General features: G+C 54.7%; 1 protein-coding gene across 2 annotated transcripts in view; it reads left to right on the top strand.

The window, feature by feature from the left end:
• The window catches only part of CNTFR (ciliary neurotrophic factor receptor), a 209,866-nt gene extending 190,825 nt beyond the window's left edge, over positions 1 to 19,041 (top strand). For both annotated transcript variants that reach the window (XM_055791562.1, XM_055791561.1), the window contains exons 7-10: positions 2,953 to 3,116; positions 14,727 to 14,907; positions 16,766 to 16,910; positions 17,817 to 19,041. In XM_055791562.1, coding sequence (XP_055647537.1) covers positions 2,953 to 3,116; positions 14,727 to 14,907; positions 16,766 to 16,910; position 17,817 — 491 coding nt within the window. In that variant the 3' untranslated portion in view covers positions 17,818 to 19,041. The remainder of the gene's footprint in view (positions 1 to 2,952; positions 3,117 to 14,726; positions 14,908 to 16,765; positions 16,911 to 17,816) is intronic.
• Positions 19,042 to 20,558: the final 1,517 nt, after the last annotated feature.

Genomic DNA, 20,558 nt, shown 5'->3' with positions numbered 1-20,558 from the left:
AAATGGAGGCAGACAAAGGCTGGGGAAGGAGGAGTGCTTATCCCTGTGTGTGGAGCAGGGACCCAGGAGGCTATGGAAGATAAAGGACTCCTTCAAGGATACACAGAAACGGTGGAGCTGGATATGGCCTGTCTCCCCTTGCTCCTCAGCTGGTGCCTGCAGGACCCACCCTGATGTTTCCCATGGTGAGCACAGTGTAATGAGGTCTGTCCTAAGAGATGTAGGTCTGTCCTTGCTGGACCAGCTGCCAGAAGTGCAGTTCCCTCTCTGGGTTTTGCATCCCCACCACCTTGGAGGGACGTGGCAGGAACAGCTTTGGCTTTGTGCTTTTGGAGGAGCTGGCACTGCTGCACTTTCTAGCCTGGGCAGGAGTCCCATGGATAGGGGGACACACAGGGAGGTAGCAGGGATGGCTGGTTTTCCCATTAACCCACAGTGTTGTTTGAAGGCTTGCCGCAGCTGAGAGCACAGCTGCCTTCGATGGCTGGGCTCTGCCATGCTCATTCAGAGCCAGGCAGGGAAGCCTCCAACCCCCAGGAGCAGGGCTGGGGGTCAGCCCCCTGCAAAACAGGCAGGTGACTCCCACCCCAGCATCAGGGCACCTTTTCTTATTTTTGCTTTCCTCCAGCACACCACAGTGGCATCTCTTACTGCTGCCCAAGGACATGTGCCCTGCCTGGCACAACCACATTTAAACATCCCTCTGCCATGGCTCCAGGCTGTACGCCAAAAAGCAGGGCCAGGCTCCCTGTGTTACCCCAGGGAGTACCTTATCACATCCATCCCCAGCCCAGCACTTTCCTTCTGACTTGCTCACTGCAGAGCCACAGTTCACAGTCATCTGCATTCGTTCAGCTGAACAGACTTTTGTTTTGCAAACCAAGCTTGCCGAGCCAGCACTGGATTTATACTTTTCCGTATGCGTTTGGACTCCAAGACCCCGTCGATGGAAGCTGATGTCCAGCCTGAGCCCGGGGATTCAAAGCAAGCAGAGGAATTGCACAGCCATCTGGAGTAGCTCAGCACGGCACAGCCCCAGCAAGTCATCCCTCCTGCCGAGGATAAAGCTGTGAATGGAAAATTATATCCTGTCCTGCTGCAGAGAGGGGTCAATGAGAGCCGGGATGTGGCACTGTGCACCCGTGGTCAGGCCCATGGGTGCTTGCTCACCAGCCGCTCCCCAAGCTTCCAGGAGCATGCTCTGAGCTCTGGGTGCAGTGGGGATGGAGGAAGCCATCCAGCCCTCTTTGCACCCATCGTAGCAGAGGGGAGGCAATGGGAGGCAGGAAAAGCTGTTGGGGTGGTGGTAAGGATGACAGTGAAAGAGGACTTCAGCAGGGTGTATGCCAGGGTGCTGAGCAGGAGGGCTGGGGAAAGGGAGGTGGTGGTAGGCTAAGTCTTGCGGGGAACAAGGCCAGTACTGGGTCCCACCAAGGTGGCTGGGCTTCCTTTCAGTGGCCCTCCTCTGCCTCACCCATGGCCGAGAAAGTGGGTTTGAACACATCACAGGCTGGTTTCTCCTAAGAGGAGCAAGCGGTGGTGGTGCAGGGAGGGTGTCTTCCTGGGGATAGTTGGTGTGATGCCACCATGATCCTGGAGCAGAGATGGCACGTGACTCCACTCGCAGCAGGCTGGCCCCACATCGGTGCCTGGTCCCGTACAGCTTCAAGCAGAGGGAGAGATGTCTTCCGTACACAGGGCAGGGATGCAGGCAGCAGGGCGCACAGGCTAGCGAGGGAGCAGCTCACCACCACCACCACGTCTCGAGGGAATGTGAACCCCATGTGTAGATAATTACCTACTTGCAGCAGGTGAATCCCTGAGGTCAGCATAGAGAGAAGACGTCTGAGTGCAGGGCAGGAGCTCTGCCAGGTGGAGAGCGGCTCCCCACAGCCTCAGCATCCCTCTTCTGTGCTTTGGGGTGGAGTCTGATGCTGGCATCTTTGCAAGCTGCTGCTTGAGGCAGTCAAAGCCAGGGAACTATTACTCAATGCAGAGATTTTCAGGCCAGGAGGGATCCATTGGCCTGCACGTGGACTTTGAAGGGTGTTAAAGAGCCCTCCCAGGACTCATGCATTATTCCTCTTATCTTGCACCAAGACCCCTCTTCCACCCCAGGCACAGCTGTGTACCCAGCTCCACATGCCCAGCTCCTTCCTGGCCATGAGAAAAGGAGAAGTGTGGGTGTACCCAAATCTCAGTCTTTTTGTAGCTTTGCTATTGCAAATTGGGAATTCTAGCTGCTGGGAGTTGAGCAAACCCTTGGCGAGGAGCAAGGCTTGCTCTGCAACAGGCAATGCCATTCATCACAGCCGGTCTATGATTTGCTCCCAGCACTCTAAAAGTGACTGCACTTCAAAGCACCTTGCATAGCTCTCAGCCAATTAATATTCACGTTAAATACTAGTCAGGTAGTAAGAAAGTATTCCCGTATCACAAAAGCAGAGCAGGGCTGAGAGAGAGATGCCTGGGGTGGAAGGTGACCACAGCAGTCCTTCACCCTTGGCAAATATGATGTGCCAGTACTTTGAATCCCCAAAACCCCAGCCCTAAACCTGTGCCACATTACTGTCAGGTAAGCAGGTTTGAATATGGGTCAGACTCCCAGAAATCAGGAGGTGCAAGGAAAAGTCAGGGTTTGGGCTTGGTGGGCTTTTCACTGTGTCCCAAGTAGCCCTGGAGAGGAAGGATGCTCTCTGCCCTCACCAGGTTGTTTCTGTGTGTCTCCAGCCTAGCACCTCCTTGACAGTGGTTATGTTGAGCCAGGACAGCCATACCACTAACCTGCACAAGAGAATGTGATTTGCATCCAATTAGTTTGGTAAAAGGGTGTTCTGCATGTTGGCTGCTCCCCTTGGAAAGCACGTGGCGCAAAGCCCAGCCAGCTGTGCTGAGGGGTATGAGGAAGGGTGCCATGGGCAAAGCTTTACCAGCCATGCTCTTCTCTTCCAGTAAAGCCAGACCCTCCGGAGAGTGTGGTGGCCAAACCCGTGCCCAATAACCCTCGGAGGCTGGAGGTATCATGGCAAAACCCCTCATCCTGGCCTGACCCTGAGTCCTTCCCACTCAAGTTCTTCCTGCGGTATCGGCCCCTCATCCTGGACCAGTGGCAACACGTAAGCAGTGCTGGGCTGGCTGAGACGGGAGGGAGAGGGAGGAGCTGGTGTTCTGGAACAAGTTGCACTGGGAACAAGTGCTCAGGGACCATTTTCCTCTCCTTCTCTGCCTCTCCTCTGTTCTCTCTTCCTCTTCGTCTTTTAACTCACATTCTGCCTACAAATGGCTCTGCACGCTCTCTCCACTCCGCATTTTCATCCATGGCCCCCTATCTACTTTCCATACATATGTTCTATATAAAACCTGCCAGCGAGATGTAAAAGGCATTTAAAATATAAATGTCACCACATTTAAATGTGCCTCTGCCACATTTAGATTTTGAACTGAAGATAAAATACCACTTGCTGTAACTCAGAGCACAGTCACGGAGCAATTGCTGCGATCTTATCGTATTTCTTACTTCTATTTCTTGTTTCTTTAAAAAAAAAAACCAGTCAGTGAAATCCTTGGCAGCCCGGAGGACAGATTTCATTTGTTAGCTGCAGGAGGATAATGAACGGGCTTTTTTTTTTCCCTCTGTGTGCTGGTTGCATGCTCAGTTGTGAAGGAAAGCAATCTGATGCTCGAGGAGAGGTGCTGCTAATGCTGGCACGGCCCATCCAACATCCCCTCTGCACCAAGCTGGGCCAATTGAAAACCAGTTAGGTGCCTTTCTTGATAAAGCATTTTGCTAAAGAAAAAAAAAAAAAAAAAAAAAAAAGACGACATATAGGATGCAGCACCCAGTCCCCAGAGAGCTCACCTGTGTTGCGGAGCCAAGCAGTGTTTTCTGCCAGCCAGCTCTTCCTGGAGGGAGAAACAGCTGAGATAGAGGATGAGAAGCTTTGCTCATGTCTCTGCAAGATGTCAGTGCCTCGGTGACTTTTCCTTCTTGCATTCATTAGATTTTTTTGCTGAGACAACGCCACAGGTTGTGTTTCAGATTGAAGTGTTTGCTCATGGCTTTGAAAGTCAGAGAAAGGTTGGGAGAGGGTTTTCCTGCTTGTGTCTTTGCCCTTTGCTTCCCTTCTGGGAGCAGGAGAGCATCCACAGAGCATCCCAAGGGGTGAGAATGCAGAGGTGGAGTTTGGATACTAATTTGCTATGGATATTTTTTTTTTCACTTCGAGGAGAAATGCTGAAATTGTAAAAGCTGTGAAAAAAAGGTGAAATATCAAACACAACATCAGTGTTTTTCAAGGTGTGAAAATGTTGTGGGGAAAGCTGATGTTTTTACACTGCTAAAGCCTGATCCAGCCAAACACCCTGAAAATGCAGGGGCTGGCACCCAAAAATGATGAGCCAGTGCGCTGCCTCCTGCCTCGACACCCTCAGGGTGCCTGGTCCCTCCATCACTGGATATTAGGTATTATATTTGCAAGGCCAAGCCCTGCCAGTCCCCTCACCACAGAGCCTCTGCGCGTACAGTGTGGCCTCTCCCTGAGTGATCTCAGGCAGGCAGAAATGGTGGGAAATACATGGAGGTGTTGGTGACACCAGTGGCAGGGCCACCCTGACTGGAAAAGGCAGTTCTAGGGCAGTAAAAACTTGATTTCTCCTATTTAAAGATACCCTGAGGTATGGAGAGAGCTCAAGGTACCAGCCCTCAGAGTGGGTACAAGGAAGGCTGGGAAGGGCTCATGTCCCTGTGTTCTGGGAGGGCACGGCACTCCTGGGTACCTCTTTTAATCAATATCCCCTTGCAAGAGGCATGTACCCTGTCACTGGCTGATGGAGAAGTGCATCTGGGGAGCAATTTGCTTGGTGAGCAAGTGGAAGCGTTCAGCGAGTAAGGTATCAGCCTTGTTTTCTGACTCTGCCCCGCCAGCTGGGTAATGAAAAATCTGATTTGTGGATGATTTGAGGAAAACTGCCACTATTCATCAGATGAATTATTTGCAAAGTCTAATTCAATCAGCTCCCAAACACCAGGGGATGGCAGTGCTGCAGCAGCTGGAGCTGCTCCGACCCCAGACCCCCTTGGTATGCTCAGCCTGCTTAGTTCAGTTGGGCTCAAATGCAGGGGTTTGCACCCAAAAATGAACTTCACCAATGCCAGCATGCTGGGAGCATGCCCAATCCACACTGCGTTCTGCTTTGCTTGACCTGTTGCTTGTGGGCATCTTGGGGGGTGTCCCCATTCCCTCAAATCCAGCCAGGAAAGGGAAGGACATGGTGTGGTAGGGCTAAGTCTAGCTCTAACATCCAGCTTGTCCTACAGTGGTGGTGTTGGTCTCTCCTTGAAGGGGCAAATGCCCTGAGAAAGAATGCAGTGGTCATACATGCCATGCTTGCATGGGGATGTCTAAATTCTTGCCAAGGTGAAGGTCTCCTGCCACAAGCTGCCCCCGTCTTAGCTCTTGCTGTCCCCACTGGCTGCCAGCATGGAAAAGTAATTGCATACAACCTGCTTGCTGACAATGGGGCAGCTTGGGAGTCTGGCAGGAGAAGTCTCCGACAGCAGCTGGGAGGAGCTGGATAACATCATGCTCTGGCACATCCCTGTGTGCCCAAGGTTCCCACACTGATCCCCATCCCTGTCCTGGTCGCAACTCACCCATGCACCTCCTGCCACCCCTGTGGCAGCCCTGTGGGAAGCCCAACATCCCTGTGGGAGCAAACCCACACGGGAGCACAGGAGACTGCCCAGAGCCTGGAATGTCCATGCAGGCTGTGCTCGCACCTGGCATTTCTTGGCAGCATCTCCCCTTTCTTCCCTCCACCTCCTGTTATCTTTGCAGGGTCTGATTTATGCACAGCACCTCGGCAGGCAGGACCGAATGAGCACTAATAGGATCAGATGGATGTCGAGCTGTTGAATACCGTAGGGCCTGATTCAATCAGCATCTGCTTTCTCCCAGGCTTTTCCTTTCAGGATTTTAATAATGCCAGCCTTGGCACCAGAAGATGAAGCCGTCCGTGGCAGGAGTAGTGGATCTTACTGAGACCACCACTACACAAGCTAGCCATAAATGCAGTTCCCCTCCCAAGAGAGAGGCAGGCAATGCTTGGCCCAAGCACCCCCCCTGCTACATCTGGGGCTGACCCAGAGCTGGGGGTATGCCCTCATCCCCTTCCCAGTGCTTGGCAAAGGTGGGTTTGAGCAATAGCATGCCGTTTGCTCTCCCTTTCCCCTGCTCAGCAGTGCCTTTCTGCTCAGGCCACTAGGCAGCTCTCGTGTTGCAGTTTGCTGTGGGAATTATGATGATGTGCTCTTGGAATTATTATGGAGAGATGATGATGATGGGTTTCCACGTGAGTGTGCGGTAGGGCATGTGCTAGATGCTTCTTGCACTATCCTGCCACCTCATAGCAGCTTCCTCAAACCTGGACACGGGCATTTCCCAGCTGATCAGGATGCAGACGTGACACGTCATGTCATATCGGGTGGCCACCGACTCCCCTCAGCCCTGCCAGCACTGAGCTCGCTCTGAATCTCAAGCAACTTTAAAGTCATGCTCCTCCCTTTCTGGAAGAGGTGCTGGTGGTTTCTCTGCTGCCAAAAGAAAGACGGGATATTTGTAGCCTAAACAGGTTTTTTATTCTCTTCTTTTGGCAGAATCTCTCCTTCTGTCTCCTAAATATAAAACATTAAATGTTTAGGGTATCCTTTATTTTTCTCCTGCTTTTAAGTTTGTAATTCAAGCCAGATTAGCGTGGTTTCCTCTTCTGTTTTATAGCCCCATCCTGGCCCCAAGCGAGCTCTCCTAATGCTCTCAGATGTTCCTCTAATGGCTTACCTAGGCTGGAACTGGATACCCTTTCCTAATGGATTGCTAATAGCCTGTTTCTGGTTTTACAGGCTCCTTCAGTTAACTCGCAACAGCAGCAATCACCATGCTCACACATGTGATCTCCCTGCAAGCACGTCTGCACGCTCACCCCTAGATGCAGGGGGGTGGCCAGGCGCCATCCCGAGCATCTTTGCAGAGCCCAGGGCACGTCTTGCACCCAATTTGCTCCCACTCTGTAGCATTTGCTGGAGCAGGATCTCCCCTTTTCCCAGTTTTTGGGTGGAGCTTTGCATGTGCTCAGCACTGACCTGCTCGGTGCACGTCCTGGGAGCATGGCAAGGCTCAGAAGGTATTTCTTAAGCAGCATCAGAGCTGGCGGCCAGACCAAGGGAGGATTTCCTCCAGTAGGTTGCCAGCAATTTGCAGATGCCATCACAAAGTCTAATTGAACCCATTGGCGGCGCTGACAACATGAAATGTTAACGAACCGTGAGGCAGGCTGTGCCTCAAATCTTGAGATTTGCAGTAAAAGGTCATGAGATATTTAAAGCTAATAATGTGGTTGGGTTCTCTCCTTCGTCTTCTGTTTTGGAAGCGTTAGAGCCATGCCTAAAAGCATTTGCAAAGGCTGGAAACATCCCTCTTCAGAAAACCAAACAGAGGTGCTTCCATCATCCTGGGATTTTAGTAGCTGGGGCCACAGAGCCCCTGATGCAGGCATCTCTGCCAGCTCTGCTGCTGAGCAGCTCTGATCCAGGCAAGTGATGGGGATCTGGGGACAGGAATGGGCAATTTGTGGGTATTGCCAAGTATTTAGTGGTTGGGTTTGTTGGTGTGAGGAAGGCATGGTCCACTGGGCTGGTCACCATCACTCGTGTCAGGGGGTGGCTGCCAGGGTGGGCTCAGGCTCATCTCCCAAGGCCAAGCAACATTTTTCAGTCAGATAGGTGAATTTCACAGGCAGTCTCTGGAAGTTCCTGCCTTGGTGCAGCAGCCTGAATTAGCCGAAGGGTGTGTGCTAGTGCGTATCCTGCCAGCAACAGGCAAGGGGGAGGGATGGAGCTGGGGAAGGCAATGAGTGCTACCGCAATCTGCAGCTGTGTCCCCACCGGTGTGACAGCAATGTCACTTTGCAGCGGGCATGCTTCTGGGCACCCATTTGCACCGTCCCTATGACTCTGCTGCTTTGCCTGCGCTCCCCCTCTTTGCAAGGCAACCTTGGCAGGGAGGTCACCCTGAGCAAGCCTGGTTACAGCTTCACGCCTGATAACTTTTATTGCAGCATTTCTCTCCCTTTTCCTCCTGGCTGCAAAGTCAGTGATTAAAAAAGAAGGAAAAGAAAAAAAAAAAAGAAATTAATAAGTGGGAGCAAAATGTTGAGGTTGTAATTGTATCACTCGCAGCATGGCATGGGACAGGGAGTGCTGGAGCAGAGGGTGCCCCAGAGGAGGATGGAGGTGGGAAATGCTCAGAAATCACCTTTTCTATCTCTCCCAGCTCCAGGAATGGGGCTGGGCTCTGGATCCTTGGCTGGCAGTATCTGGGTGCTCTCATCCCCCTTGGGAACAGCTAGAAATCAGACCTAAAAGTACTGAGCACCTGGCAGGATCAGGCCTCCAAAGGCAGCCGTAAAGGTGCAACTAAGCTGCAGGGCACTAATGCACACACCTGTGTGCGTGTACTCACCTGCATGCTTGCACAGATACACGTAGGTAGGATGGCAACATCAAATTTAGTCTTTCCTGCCCACGTGCAGACCATGCCAGGCAAGTGCCCCTGCCCCGTGATGTCCACGCACAAGCTGCACCTATCTGCTTTCACTGCCAGCCTACTGCATCAGCATGGTAAATGCATCTGTGGGAGGCAGATGCCAGCACTAAACAGGGTTAGAGCTGGTGCTGAGCACCCCGAGCATCCCTGGTCCCGTCTTCCCCACAGCCGCAAGCAAAAGCAAGCTCTGCCAGTTGTCACTTGGCAGGAGGGGACGGCGCATCCGGAGAAAAAGTCCCATTATTAATGATCTTACATGTTTGCTTTCAAAGATGGTCTTTATTTTAAGCCAGAAGGGAGCCATTCAGCCACATCTGGTGTGACACAACCCAGGCTGCAGAGGAGCCCTGTGATAACACATCCTCCCAGACCGGCAGCAGGGATGAGCTATGTGCAGCAGCAGCACAGCAGCTTTTGCTGTGGGGGTGTGACAGCAGAGACCACAGCTCAGACCCTGCTGGGTTTCTCCACTGCCCAGCTGGCAGAAAATAAGGATGGTGTCATTCACTTTCCCCAACCTTTTAGTTATTCCAGAGTCTGGGCAGAAAGTTTTGTCTGGGGTTAGCCCAACTGATTCCTGCGGCACTGCGGAAGGAGGAGGTATGTGGGGGCTCGTTTATTAGTAATGAATGTCAGACCTATTTACTCTCCAGACATGGCTTTGAAAGGGAAAAAGGAAAACATTTCTTTTCCATTTGGCGACGTCTTTTTGTGCGCTGCAGTGGCTGCTTGCAGCCATCCTCCTGCACTTCCCACCGGCATGGTGGCTTGCTTGGGGGTTATTCCTGCTTTTGGTTTAGCCTGTTCCCCAGGGCAGATGGGAGCCTGCCATGATCCCCCTGCAATCACTGGGACTGAAGGCACCTGAAACAGCAGCTACATGTGTAGCATGAGTCCCTGCAAAACTCATTTGCAGCCAGATGGCAGGATCTGGCCACAAGTGGGGAAAAGAGGCTGTGAAACTGAGCCCACTGGGTTGCCAACCCCCCCATCCCCACATTGCTAGTTCACGGCAGTGGAGCATCCCCTTCCCACACTGGGAGCCGTGCTGGGGAGCAGGAAAGTGTCAAGAAATGGAAAGCAGAGCCACTGCCGCCACAGGGGAGCTGGCAAACACATTTTCATGTGGGATGCAGAGGAGGAGGCATCTGATCCCCCCTTCTCTCCCTCCACCTCCTTCCAACACACGCCAGCCCCCAGCCCAGCTGCTGGGGCAGGGAGGGTTGAGGTTTTCTTTCCCCCATCACCTTCCAAATGCCATCTGGGCTTCAGACCTGCCTGTGCATCACTTTGCTTGCAAGTAATTGCTACCTGGTCATGCTGGACCAGGAACCGAGCTAGGGTGGGAACTGAGCACATTGACCTTTTTTACTGCTGGGGCACTCTAGCAGGGTGGGCTGGGGGCAGCAGGAGCAGGGAGAACCCAGAGTGAGGCATAGCTTTCTTAACTCCTGCTGTGCCGAGCACTTGCCACCAGTCTGTAGGCAGGGACTGGGACAAGGGTGCACGTAGATGTCCCCTGCTCCATGCCTGGTGTGGATGGCTGCTGTGGATGTCCCCAGCCCTCTAGCACATGTGCAGAGAGGACCAGCGTAGACGGGGGGAAAGCTGAGTGCTGGGAAGTCCTCCCCTCCACCTGCCCTGGGTGTCTGTCCCCATACCATCCATGTGGCACTGACCCCTCGGCTTATCCTGGTGCTTGTGGCTGTGAGCGGGGCACTGGGTGTCCCTTGACAGCCCCGTTACCTTTCCAGGCAGGCTGATGGGATATGTGGCCATGGCAGGGAATGGGATCCCAGCCCACACTGTCGTCGGCAAGCTGTCAGCTGCATTACTGGGTTCAAGGGCTTTTTTTCATCTCTCTCTCTCTCACTCTCTCTCTCTCTCTCTCTCTCTCTCTCTCTCTCTCTCTCTCTCTGCTAATAGCTCTGCATTGCACTGGCTACTGATCTCTCATTAATCTGGGTGGTGCTTCACAACCAGCCGGAGTGGCTTTTGGCAGGTGCACAAAAGCAGGCAATGACACGCAGAACCCCCCTAGCCAAAAAATTACCATGTGCAGCCTTCCTTCAACTTAATCAACGGATTAAGGAATTTCTCCTTCTGCCTTTGATGCTGCATGTCCATCCGTTCCCCACGACCTCCCCAGTGTCCCCCCAACCCCCCCAGCTCTCCATATCTATGTCCTGTTGGACCCAGTCCCCACGTGCTTTCCCATCTGCTGCTGCACTTCTGTGCTGAGCCATGGGCACCCGTCCAGGGACTTTCTCACCCACATGGCAAATACTGGATGTGTCCCCCAGCTGCCCAGTCAGAAGTGCTGCGTGCAGAGATCATGTGTGTGGGGCCAGATGAGTGCTGTCATCTATGCCTTCACTTTTCATCTGCTGTCTAAAGAGAAGCTTAGGGCAGCATCCTCCCAGGTCCTACAGAGAAGGTCCTCCAGGTCTTCTAGCCTGGGTCCTGGGAGAATATCCCCCTCCAGGCAAGGCACAGCCTTGACCCTGTTGTGCCTTCGACCACCCATCTGCAAACACTCAGCTGCAGTCTGGCTGTGGCCTGGGAGAGGAGGGAATTGCTCTCAAGGGGAAGTGCTCAGCTGGGACAGCTCTTTGGGCTGGAGAAAATGCTCTGGATGGAGCAGCAGCCTGGCCAGGCCAGTGGGACCAGCCTGGCCAGGCCAGTGAGGCCAGCCTGCATGCAGCCTGCTTGCTGCAGGGCTCAGAGAGCAGCCAGGGGGGCTCAGAAGATGCTGAAAGACTTAGAGAGCACCACACACCAGCTAGATAACCCCAGCATCTTTCCAAGTCCTGTACCCATTCCCTACTTCCAAGGCACCCCTGGCCCAGCACATGCCAAGCTGGGAGTAACAGGCTTGCAGGGGGCTGGCAGCTCACCCAGTGAGGTTTCATTTAATTTAGTTGTCATTAGGAATTAATTGAGTTTGATGACCTTGGCATTGCCATCCAAATTGGTGGATGCCACCAAAGAGCTCTGGGGTGATCCCATCCAGGCGGGTCCCCACTGTGTGGCGTGCATGGTCCTGCACGTGCATCCCACCCCACTGTGCCTGCAGGCAGTGCGTCTGTGAGCAGTAACTGGATCTGGTGGCAGGGACATGAATCCCAGGGTCTGGGTGGCAGGGACAGCCTCAGCGCGCCACAAGGCTGTGGGGAGGTGCTCTGCCAAGTGTGGCTCTTTGCATGGGCCAGGTGGTTCACAGCCTGGCAGGTCTCCTGTCCTGCCAACCCATCCTGGGATGCCTGGGCCATGAAGGTGTGTCCCTATGACAAGAGGGTGCAGAATTCTCCTCAGCTTTTCTGGGTGCAGCAGTGGGTGCCAAGAGCCCATCACCTCTGAGGACCTGATCCAGCTCGGGCTTTGGTCCTTGGCTGAGAAAGGCTGGAGCTTGGTGAGGTTCGTGGGATGTGTCTCAGCCAAGACCCCCAGCGGATTGGAGGATGCACAGCCATGTCCTGCAGGAGGGACTGGCATTCTCCTCATCTTCTTTTCCCCATCCTCCCTTCTGCCCAGACCTTACAGGATTTCAGTTTTCACCTGTCTCATAAGTGAAATGGTCCAAACCCCTTTTCCTGCAGGATGGGCTGTGCCCAGCCCCAGGATAGGAGCAGCTACCTCCCTGGTATAGACTCTGCTGGGGATCTGTGAGCTGCTAAACAGGACTGCTCTAAGCCTGACCCTGTTACCTGGACAGGAGGCAGCACCTGTGACCCAGGGCTTGCTCTCAGGCTTTTTGGCATGCTGGCAGCTCAAGGAGACCCTGCAAAGAGCCCCTGAGGTCACTGCCCCCCATGCCACACTCCCTCTGAGCAGGCTTTGACCTCAGATGCCCTTGGCAAGACCCCCAGATAGCTGCCCTCATGCCAGTGGGTCATAACCAATGGTGAGACCCCCAGTGCGGTGGGAAGGTGTCCCCTGGATGGTAGAGATGGACTCAGGGACCAGTTGTCCCAGTGCTTTTGCTTAATGGTAGTTTAGGGCTTAGGCATGTCTTGGCTTGGCACAAGCCCTGCAGTGAAGCCACAGGCATCAACCATTTGCATCCCACCAGCGCTGTGGGTGTCAGGCCCAAGCTGGTGGTGGGAGGAGAGGAAGGACACAGCCTCCCTCCGTCCAGCTCCAAAATCTGCAGCAATGAGGCAGACACATGCCTTTCTCTGCGCTGCTCACCTGCTGAGGTTTGGTAGCAGCTTTGCGCCTCACAGGAGGCCCTTTGCTCCCCGACGGCTGCTGGGGGGACCATCCAGGCCTGCCTCCAGATGTGCTCCAGATGCAGGGCTTCTCCGGGCTCAGGCTGGGCAGTGTGAGCAGCTGGGAACTCAGAGCCCAAGGGCCCTGCTGTGCCAAGCAGCCGGCTGGGTGTGCGGCTGGGAGAGGGAATAGAGAAGGGAAGACTGTCACCCAGAGCAAGAAAGTAAAAGTGCCTCCCTCCCTGTCAGGGATCCCCCAGAGGGGCTGTAAAAGCCAGGGGGGGGCTGTGGTTTGTATGCCAAAGGGATTAAATCTGTGCTAGGCAGTTGCACATGATGTACTGGGGGGACTGGGTAAAGGTTGGGACTTTCTCAGAGTGGGTTCCTACTTTTCAGGTAACCCTGCAAGCAGCAAGGTGATGAGATTAACCACACTGCCTGCTGGCCAGGCTATCACACCCGTCCCTGGTGTGCACACCATCCCTGCGTGTGTAAAGCCACAGTGCCAGAGCAGCCTCATCCTGCAGGTGCATTGGCCCAGGTATCCCTGGGCGTCCCAATGGTGGAGCTTTTCTGACTTTGGGCTTTGGGATGTGATCAAGGACCAGGCAGAAGTCTGGCTCCATCTTACTCCTGTTGTTGAACTGAGATTCTAATAAAACTCAGCTGATGGTGCTCCCTGGGGCAGTGGGATCTTATGGCTGACCTCCTGGGTGGCTGGGGAGATGTGGAGGTCCCCATGCAGGCTGCACCATGAAATTCCCTCTACCCATGAAGTGTCACTTGTTCTGCTTAAGTATGAGCCCCTGGCTGGGCACCAGCACTCACAGGTGGGCTGTGTCAGACCCACACCATTCCTCATTCCCCAGCATCTTTATTATCCAGATGTGTCTGGAGAGAAGGTGATTTGTGTCAGCCAGAGCACAGGGGAAGGACAAAGGGTGCCCTATGCCCCCCCCCCATGCCATGCACAGGCATCAGAGAGGGGGAAAGAAGCTGGCAGTGTGTTGGTCCTTAGCCTCAGAGGCAGGTGGAGGGCAATCTCCCACACTGCCTCTGTGGGATGCTCCTGCTGTGGTCCCCTCCATACCCTAAGGACTCTGAGGCCAAGCCTGGTTCAGTCCCTGGAAGGTCATCCGGGTGTTGAGCCCCCCTCCTCTGTCAGACAGGCGTGATTCCTCACTGGTGTCTGTGTGATGGGTGTGCATTTCTGCTGAACACCTGCATCCGCCTGTCCATTAGCCGAGCTCCCAGTGGATCAGAGATCCCCAGAAGGTTTGGACACAGCCTGGGGTTAAACCATTGCACCAGCAGCCACGTCCCCAGGAGGATGGCAGGACATGCCATGGCCCAGGCAGCAGCAGCAATAGTACAGAGGGAATATTTCTAGGAAGGAAAGACAGCTGGACGTGGCTTAATAGCTGTCCAAGGACCCAGCCAGAGGGATGCAAACCAAGCCGGTGGGACAGCCGTAGGACCAGGAGCAGGGTGGCTAGAGATGTGCTGGTGGGGGAAGCTTCTTCCCAAGCACTGGCAGTGATGTCCAGAAAGCGTGTGCACCCACCCCAGCCACTGCCCTGGACGTCTGCTCGCAGCCACGCTAACATGTCCGAGGCAAGCCCACCCGCGTATCTGCTAGTTTCTGGTGACCTCTAGAGGAAGCTGCTCCACTCCAGCACTGTGAGTTTGGGAGCAGGACGGGGTCTCACCAGCCCTTCGGCTTAGTTGCAGCTAGAGCATTCTCCCCCTGCATCCCTGTCAGGGGCTCACGCCTCTGCCAAAAACCCCATAGCACTTCCCAAAGTGCTGGTAAAGTCTTGTCATCCCTTAGCTGAGCTAAACATGCTGATCATCTTATGCCTCCCATTGCTGGGGCTTCCTCTGACCACCCTCCTCTCACTGCCGCTGCCCTCAGGTTGAGCTTTCAGATGGGACATCACACACCATCACAGATGCCTACGCTGGCAAGGAGTACATCATCCAGGTGGCAGCCAAAGACAATGACATCGGCACATGGAGTGACTGGAGCGTGGCTGTCCATGCCACCCCCTGGACAGAGGAGCCCAAGCACCTCACCACGGAGGCCCAGGTCACAGGTGAGAGCCCCCCTCCCAGTACAAACAGGCTGTGCCCATAGTAGGGGGAGCCCATGAGTCCTGTCTGAGGATCCGCCCCCCCCCCCCCCCCCCCCCCCCCCGGCTCCATCTGGCTCTATGCAGGTTTTGTCCCCAGGCGGCTCTATGCAGGTTTTGTCCCCAGGCAAGGAAATTCCCCCAGCACCCGGGGATGCCGCAGCCCTTCACCCTACACTTTTCCCCCCACCCATGGCCCTGGCAGCTGGTGCGACTGTGGCCTGAGGGGTGCTGACTCAGCTCACCTGGCTCCAGCATCCTCCTTGCAGGACTCCTGGGGTGTGACAAGGCTGAGATTTGGTGGTGGTGGTTGTTGTTGCTGTTATTATTATTATTCCTTGGAGCGCTGCCCCTTGCCAGCCTTCCTGGAGAGCTGTATCCCCTCCACACCTCTGACCCCACACAATGGCTCGGAGTGATGCCAATTTGAAATAAAAGCCACAGAGTTAACAAGCCTCTGTTTCTAGGAAAGAGCTGGGACTGTGTCCAAATGGGTGTTATCAGCCCTCCATTTCCCAGAAGGGCTGGAGCAGACCCTGCACCAGTTCCCCCGGCTGGCACCGGCAGTGAGGCAGGGGGAAGCACTGGCTGGTGTGCAGGCAGGCAGGCAGCGAGCAGGCTTCTAGTTGGGGCCACGTGTGTGAGGTGGCCAGGTGTCCATGTGGGGTGGGGGGTGCTCAGTGCCCCCACTCTCCAACCCTACCTCATCTGTGCATGCAGACCCCAGCATGTGGGTGCAAGCCAGAACTGTGCACAAACCTCTGTGGGCCCTGGGGATGCTCTCTGCATGGGGATGCAGTATGTGCAAGCCCCACTGCTGGTGGGTGGTGGTACCTCCTACACAGAGGCACACTCCCATGCAGAAACAGCACCCAGTAAAGCACCTGAGGATTCAGGCAGCAATGGGGATTTGCATCCCCTCATCCCCAGGGGGTAAATCCCCACAAGGAATGCAGGCACACCTTGCAGGGGTGCTGGTGTCAGAATTTTGGGTTCACTTCTATATCCCCCTGCATCGTGCTAATGCGAAAACCACTTCCCATGGTGCCTACCAGCTCCCAGTGCAGGCACACACATGTCCCTCACACAGGTGTCCCTCGCACACATGTCCCTCCCTGTGCATGCAGCTGGCTGCAGCCATGAAGTGCTGATGTGGGACAGCCTGGCTCTGGGGCTAAGCCTTGCTGTGACACCTCAGTGGAGTCTGAAATCAGATGCTGAGGCAGACACCTGTGGCCCCCAGCATCCACTAAAGATTGTCTGGCTGGGGGCACTCTGAGACCCTCTGCATGTGACCAGAGCTGCCCCAGCCTGACTGCCCATACAAGCCTTCCCTGCAATCCTGCAGCCCTCTGCAGACACAGACAACCCGTCTGATCCTGTATAGAGGAGGACAAGCCCTGCAAACCAGCCCCACAGTCTCAGCCATGTCTGGAATGTTCCCTGGGCAAGGGATGCTCTCTGCTGAGCACTTGTGGCCATGTCATCATGACTTCTTAGCCAAAATTCCCACAGAGCTAATGAACAGAGTAGCCTGACTGAGCAGGGCGGGGCGGGGAGGGATGCCCAGTTCTGCCTGGTGGTGCGAGCCTCTCCAAGCACTGGGTCCTGTGTTAGAGCAAGGAAAGTCTCATGGATCATACCATCCCCTGGTTCACCATCCCATCCCCTTACCACAGCCCTAGTTTGGCATGGCACTGGGAGGGGCGATTTTGGGATGGGGCGATGCCATGTCCCCACTGGCCAGGGATTGGAGCTGCTCATACAGGATGCAACCCGGAGCACCAGGGCTCCCTTTGCCATCCACTTTCCCTCCCTGCAGAGACAACAAGCGCTAGCACCTCCTCTTTCATGCCGCCCCCCACCACCAAGATCTGCGACAAGGGGGCTGTGGTGGGCAGCGGGGCCGTGGCAGTGTGTTGGACAGCTGGACTGGTCGTGGCTGCCTATGGCATCCTCTTTATTTAGTGAGTATGTCCCAAACTGGCAGTGTAAGAGATGGGATGTGGATGCCGGGAGGGTGGGGGCAGGGATATGGGGACCCCAGGGACTCCAGTGTGGTTGAGAAGGGGATGTTCCAACCAGGCTGTGGGTGAAGGGCACTGAGAAAAAAGCCATTTTGGGGTTTCTTGCAGTTTTTTGTAAATGCATCAAATCTGGCTGCTTATCCAGATTGGATGTTCTGGTGGAGATCTCAAAAATGGCTTTTCAAACATTTTCTGCAAAGCCTGCAAAGGGGTCAGTCTTTGATGCCTCATTCTCAGCAGCCCTTTCCCCTCCCCACTGCTGGTATTTTAAAACCACATGGAAATCTAAGGCCGTTGCACAGTGACAGACTAAAAATTGTCCAAGCTCATACAATTCAAAGATGCATTTGGCTTAGAATGGAGCTGGCAGCCTGGAGAGCCCAAAATGCCCTGTTTCTCTCCAGGCCAGGGCTGCTGTCTCATGTCCCCCCATGTCCTTTCACTGTACCCCGCTCTGCCCAGTGACTGGGGGAGTAATCCTGGCAGCCACCACATGTGTCACTTTGGGGGATAAAGGACGTGCCACCCATTCTTCAGTGCCCAAGAAGCCATCGTGAGGCATCTCATGTGTGCAAAGGGTCCTGTGCTCCCCTCCAGCTGTGTCATCTCCACATGTGGTGTCAGCAGAGGCAAGGGGACAGGCAGTGGCACGCAGCCAGGGGTGGATGGGCAGGGTCCAGCCCCGGGAGGAGGAGGTGGAGGTGACGTGTTTAGGCACCTGGCTTCTAGGAAGGGGTGAATTTCCCTGTGGAAAAAGGTGAAATTCTGCTTGGTGTGTCCCCCTTGGTGGCTCGGCACAGATGAGCCTGGAGCTGGAGCAGTGACCTATCTTCTCTGTGCTCGCAGATCCCCGTCTGTCCATCCATCGCAGCCCAGCGCAGACACCTTCCCACCGCCCACCACCACCACCACCTTCGCCTTGTCGCCCCCCCCTCCCGGGTTGAGTCTCTTATCTCTTCGATTTTGCACACGTTGAGGACGTATCACGCTTCTCGCCATCGCTTCGGAGGAGGACAGAGCTGCTGCCGTCCCCTGGGGAGCCTCGAAATTCTCTCCCAGCCCGGAGCAAGGAGACGCATTTGTCCCACCCATCCCCGCCCCTCTTTTCCCAGCAAGGCGAAGCGAGCCCGGACACTGTGCCACAGCTGAGGACCCCACTCATACAGCTAACCCCCCCATGCCAAAGACGTGCCCGCCGCCCCCGCTGCCCAGATGGGTGACAGAGAGAGTGACGGCGCACCGAGAAAAGGGGATATGAAAATGGGGGTGGTGGTGAGGGGAATGATGCTCCCAGCTGTACCCTCCTCTGGCAGAAGGGGGTTCCCCAAGGACCGGACTCGCTTCCCCAAGCTCTCGACCGTGCAGTGAATCTGGAGGGGTGCATGGGTGGGGGGTCTTGGTCCCCTCCAAGGGGACGATGGAGGGAAGAACTGGTGGCTTTCACAAGTGTGGTGGGGAGCAGGGAGCTAGCAGGGTTTTAATGAAAAAAAAGGAAACACCGATACACCCCCCCCCCGCCCCTGCTGAGCACTTGGGAGAGCTGCCCCTCTGGCTGCCCCCCCCGGCAACCTGCAGGATTCTTCACTGCCCCCAACCCCATCCCCACATCACCCCCAAACTTTTAACCATGTTGGATACAGGGAATTCCCCCCCCCGTTGACGTCTTTGTCTCACTCTCCAACAAAAGCAGAATAGCTCTGCTGTTGCCTTTAAAGCTGAAGCCCTGCAGACCTGTCCCCTGCTGTTCCCCGCTGTCCTCGGCTGTCCCCATGCCTGCTCTGCTCTCCTCCCCATCCTGCCCCAAGCCCTGTTTTGTAAAGACACCTCCTCTTGCCCCTGCCTGGACCCATGCGCAGTATTTAATACCGTACGTCCTAGTATACCCACTGTTGACATGCTGTATTTGAATTTTTTATAGATGTATATATATAAAAAAAAAAAGAATCAAAAAAACCGAAATAATAGAGGGGATAAAAAAAAGCTCACACAGACAAAATGCACACACACACGCACACACACATGCACCAGGAGAGACCGTCTTCATTAAATGATCATTTCATGATGACTGGCAGCTCTGGGTGTTATTTCCCCTCTGACGGGTGTGGGTGAATTTGGCTGCCTGTTCTCATCCATAGTGCTGGTTGTGATGGGGATGTGGGGATGGCAGTGAGGGGGACACAGAGACCCTGGAGCCTGCCTTGGGGCCTGAGGCCATAGCATTGCCTCCCCAAGGGGATGGGGGATCCAAAAACTGGCCTTTGGGACATCCTGAGAACGTGTGTGTGGGGGTGCCTACCCCTGGAGACCCCTGGTGATGTAAAGGAGATGGTTTTCACCACCCTATGTGGCACCCATGCTGTGATGGGGAGGTGCCACGTATCACTGTTCACATGCCCTCAGGGGTCGCATGTGTCCCTGAGCTCTGGCCATACCCTGACATCCCTCCGGCAGGCAAGAGGATGGAGACCTGCCTGTGCCCCACTGCAGCCTGGAGGCTGGATGTAGCATGTCATCACAATTAATGCACTTTCCTTGTCTGATTAATAATTTCACATTAGGAAAATGCCACTGCCCAGATGCTCTGAATTAAACTTCAGTCAGGGCAGAGCTCACAGGGACCTGGCACAGAGGCAATGGGGGCACCAAAGCATGCTGTGTCAGGGGCTGGCCTCTCCCCGTGTGCCTTGCCTGTCAGCACCGAGGCAGAGATGTCATTAAGCTGCAGTTCATGCCAGGGGGAAAAATGCTCAATCTTTTAGCAAATTACCTGCCCAGTACCCCAACAGCACCTCTCCAGTCAGGAGATGGGAGTGGATGGAAGAATGGGTGGATGCATGGGCGGACAGACAGATGGGCAGATGAGTGGGTGGGTGGGTGGGGGGAAGGGTGGAGGTGAAGGAGCACCAGCCCTGGCTCTGCAAAGTCTGAAAGCAGCACCAAGCCTGTTGCTAGCTCCCACCAGGGACTGGCTGTGATTTTAACTGTGCTGGGGCTTTATTAGAAGAGAGCTCAGTCCCATGCAGCCCTGCCTCTGGCTTGGCTGTGCCAGCAGCAGTGCTGCCCTGCGTCCTGGCTTGGTTCACTGGTTAATGTTCCATTACCAGACAACATGCCTCCATCATTTATTAATGTTTCATTAGTGTTAAAAACATCTGATAATTAATTATGCACTAATCATGGATTCACAGTGCTGAAAGCCAGAGTAATCTACCATAGCAGATGGCTCTTTGGGGCAGGGGGAAGGGACAGCTCTTAGCAGAGATGAAAACATCAGGCGAAGCCCTTGCCTGGGGGAAGCATCCCAGACAGACAGATTGCCTTCATCTCCACCCAGGACCTCCATGCGAGGTCCAGAGGCACACTATCTCAAGTTATTAAACAGAGGAAACCTGTCCCTCTCAAGCTGTTTCAGGAACTGAGGGAGCAGTGCTCCCACTGCCCAGGGCAGCTGCATGAGAAGCCATCCAAGAACAGTGGCTTTCACATGCAGTCCTGGGCACCCTCCAGCAGCTGGCATGCAGCCCGGGCCTGGCTCCAGGATGCAGTTTGTCAGCCCTTCTGCAGTACCTGGCCAGATTAAGTGGCAGT

Source organism: Falco peregrinus, chromosome Z, assembly GCF_023634155.1.
Source record: "Falco peregrinus isolate bFalPer1 chromosome Z, bFalPer1.pri, whole genome shotgun sequence".
Taxonomy (NCBI): domain Eukaryota; kingdom Metazoa; phylum Chordata; class Aves; order Falconiformes; family Falconidae; genus Falco; species Falco peregrinus.
The sequence above is the reverse complement of the archived record's forward strand: the minus strand, read 5'-3'. Positions and strand labels throughout refer to the sequence as shown.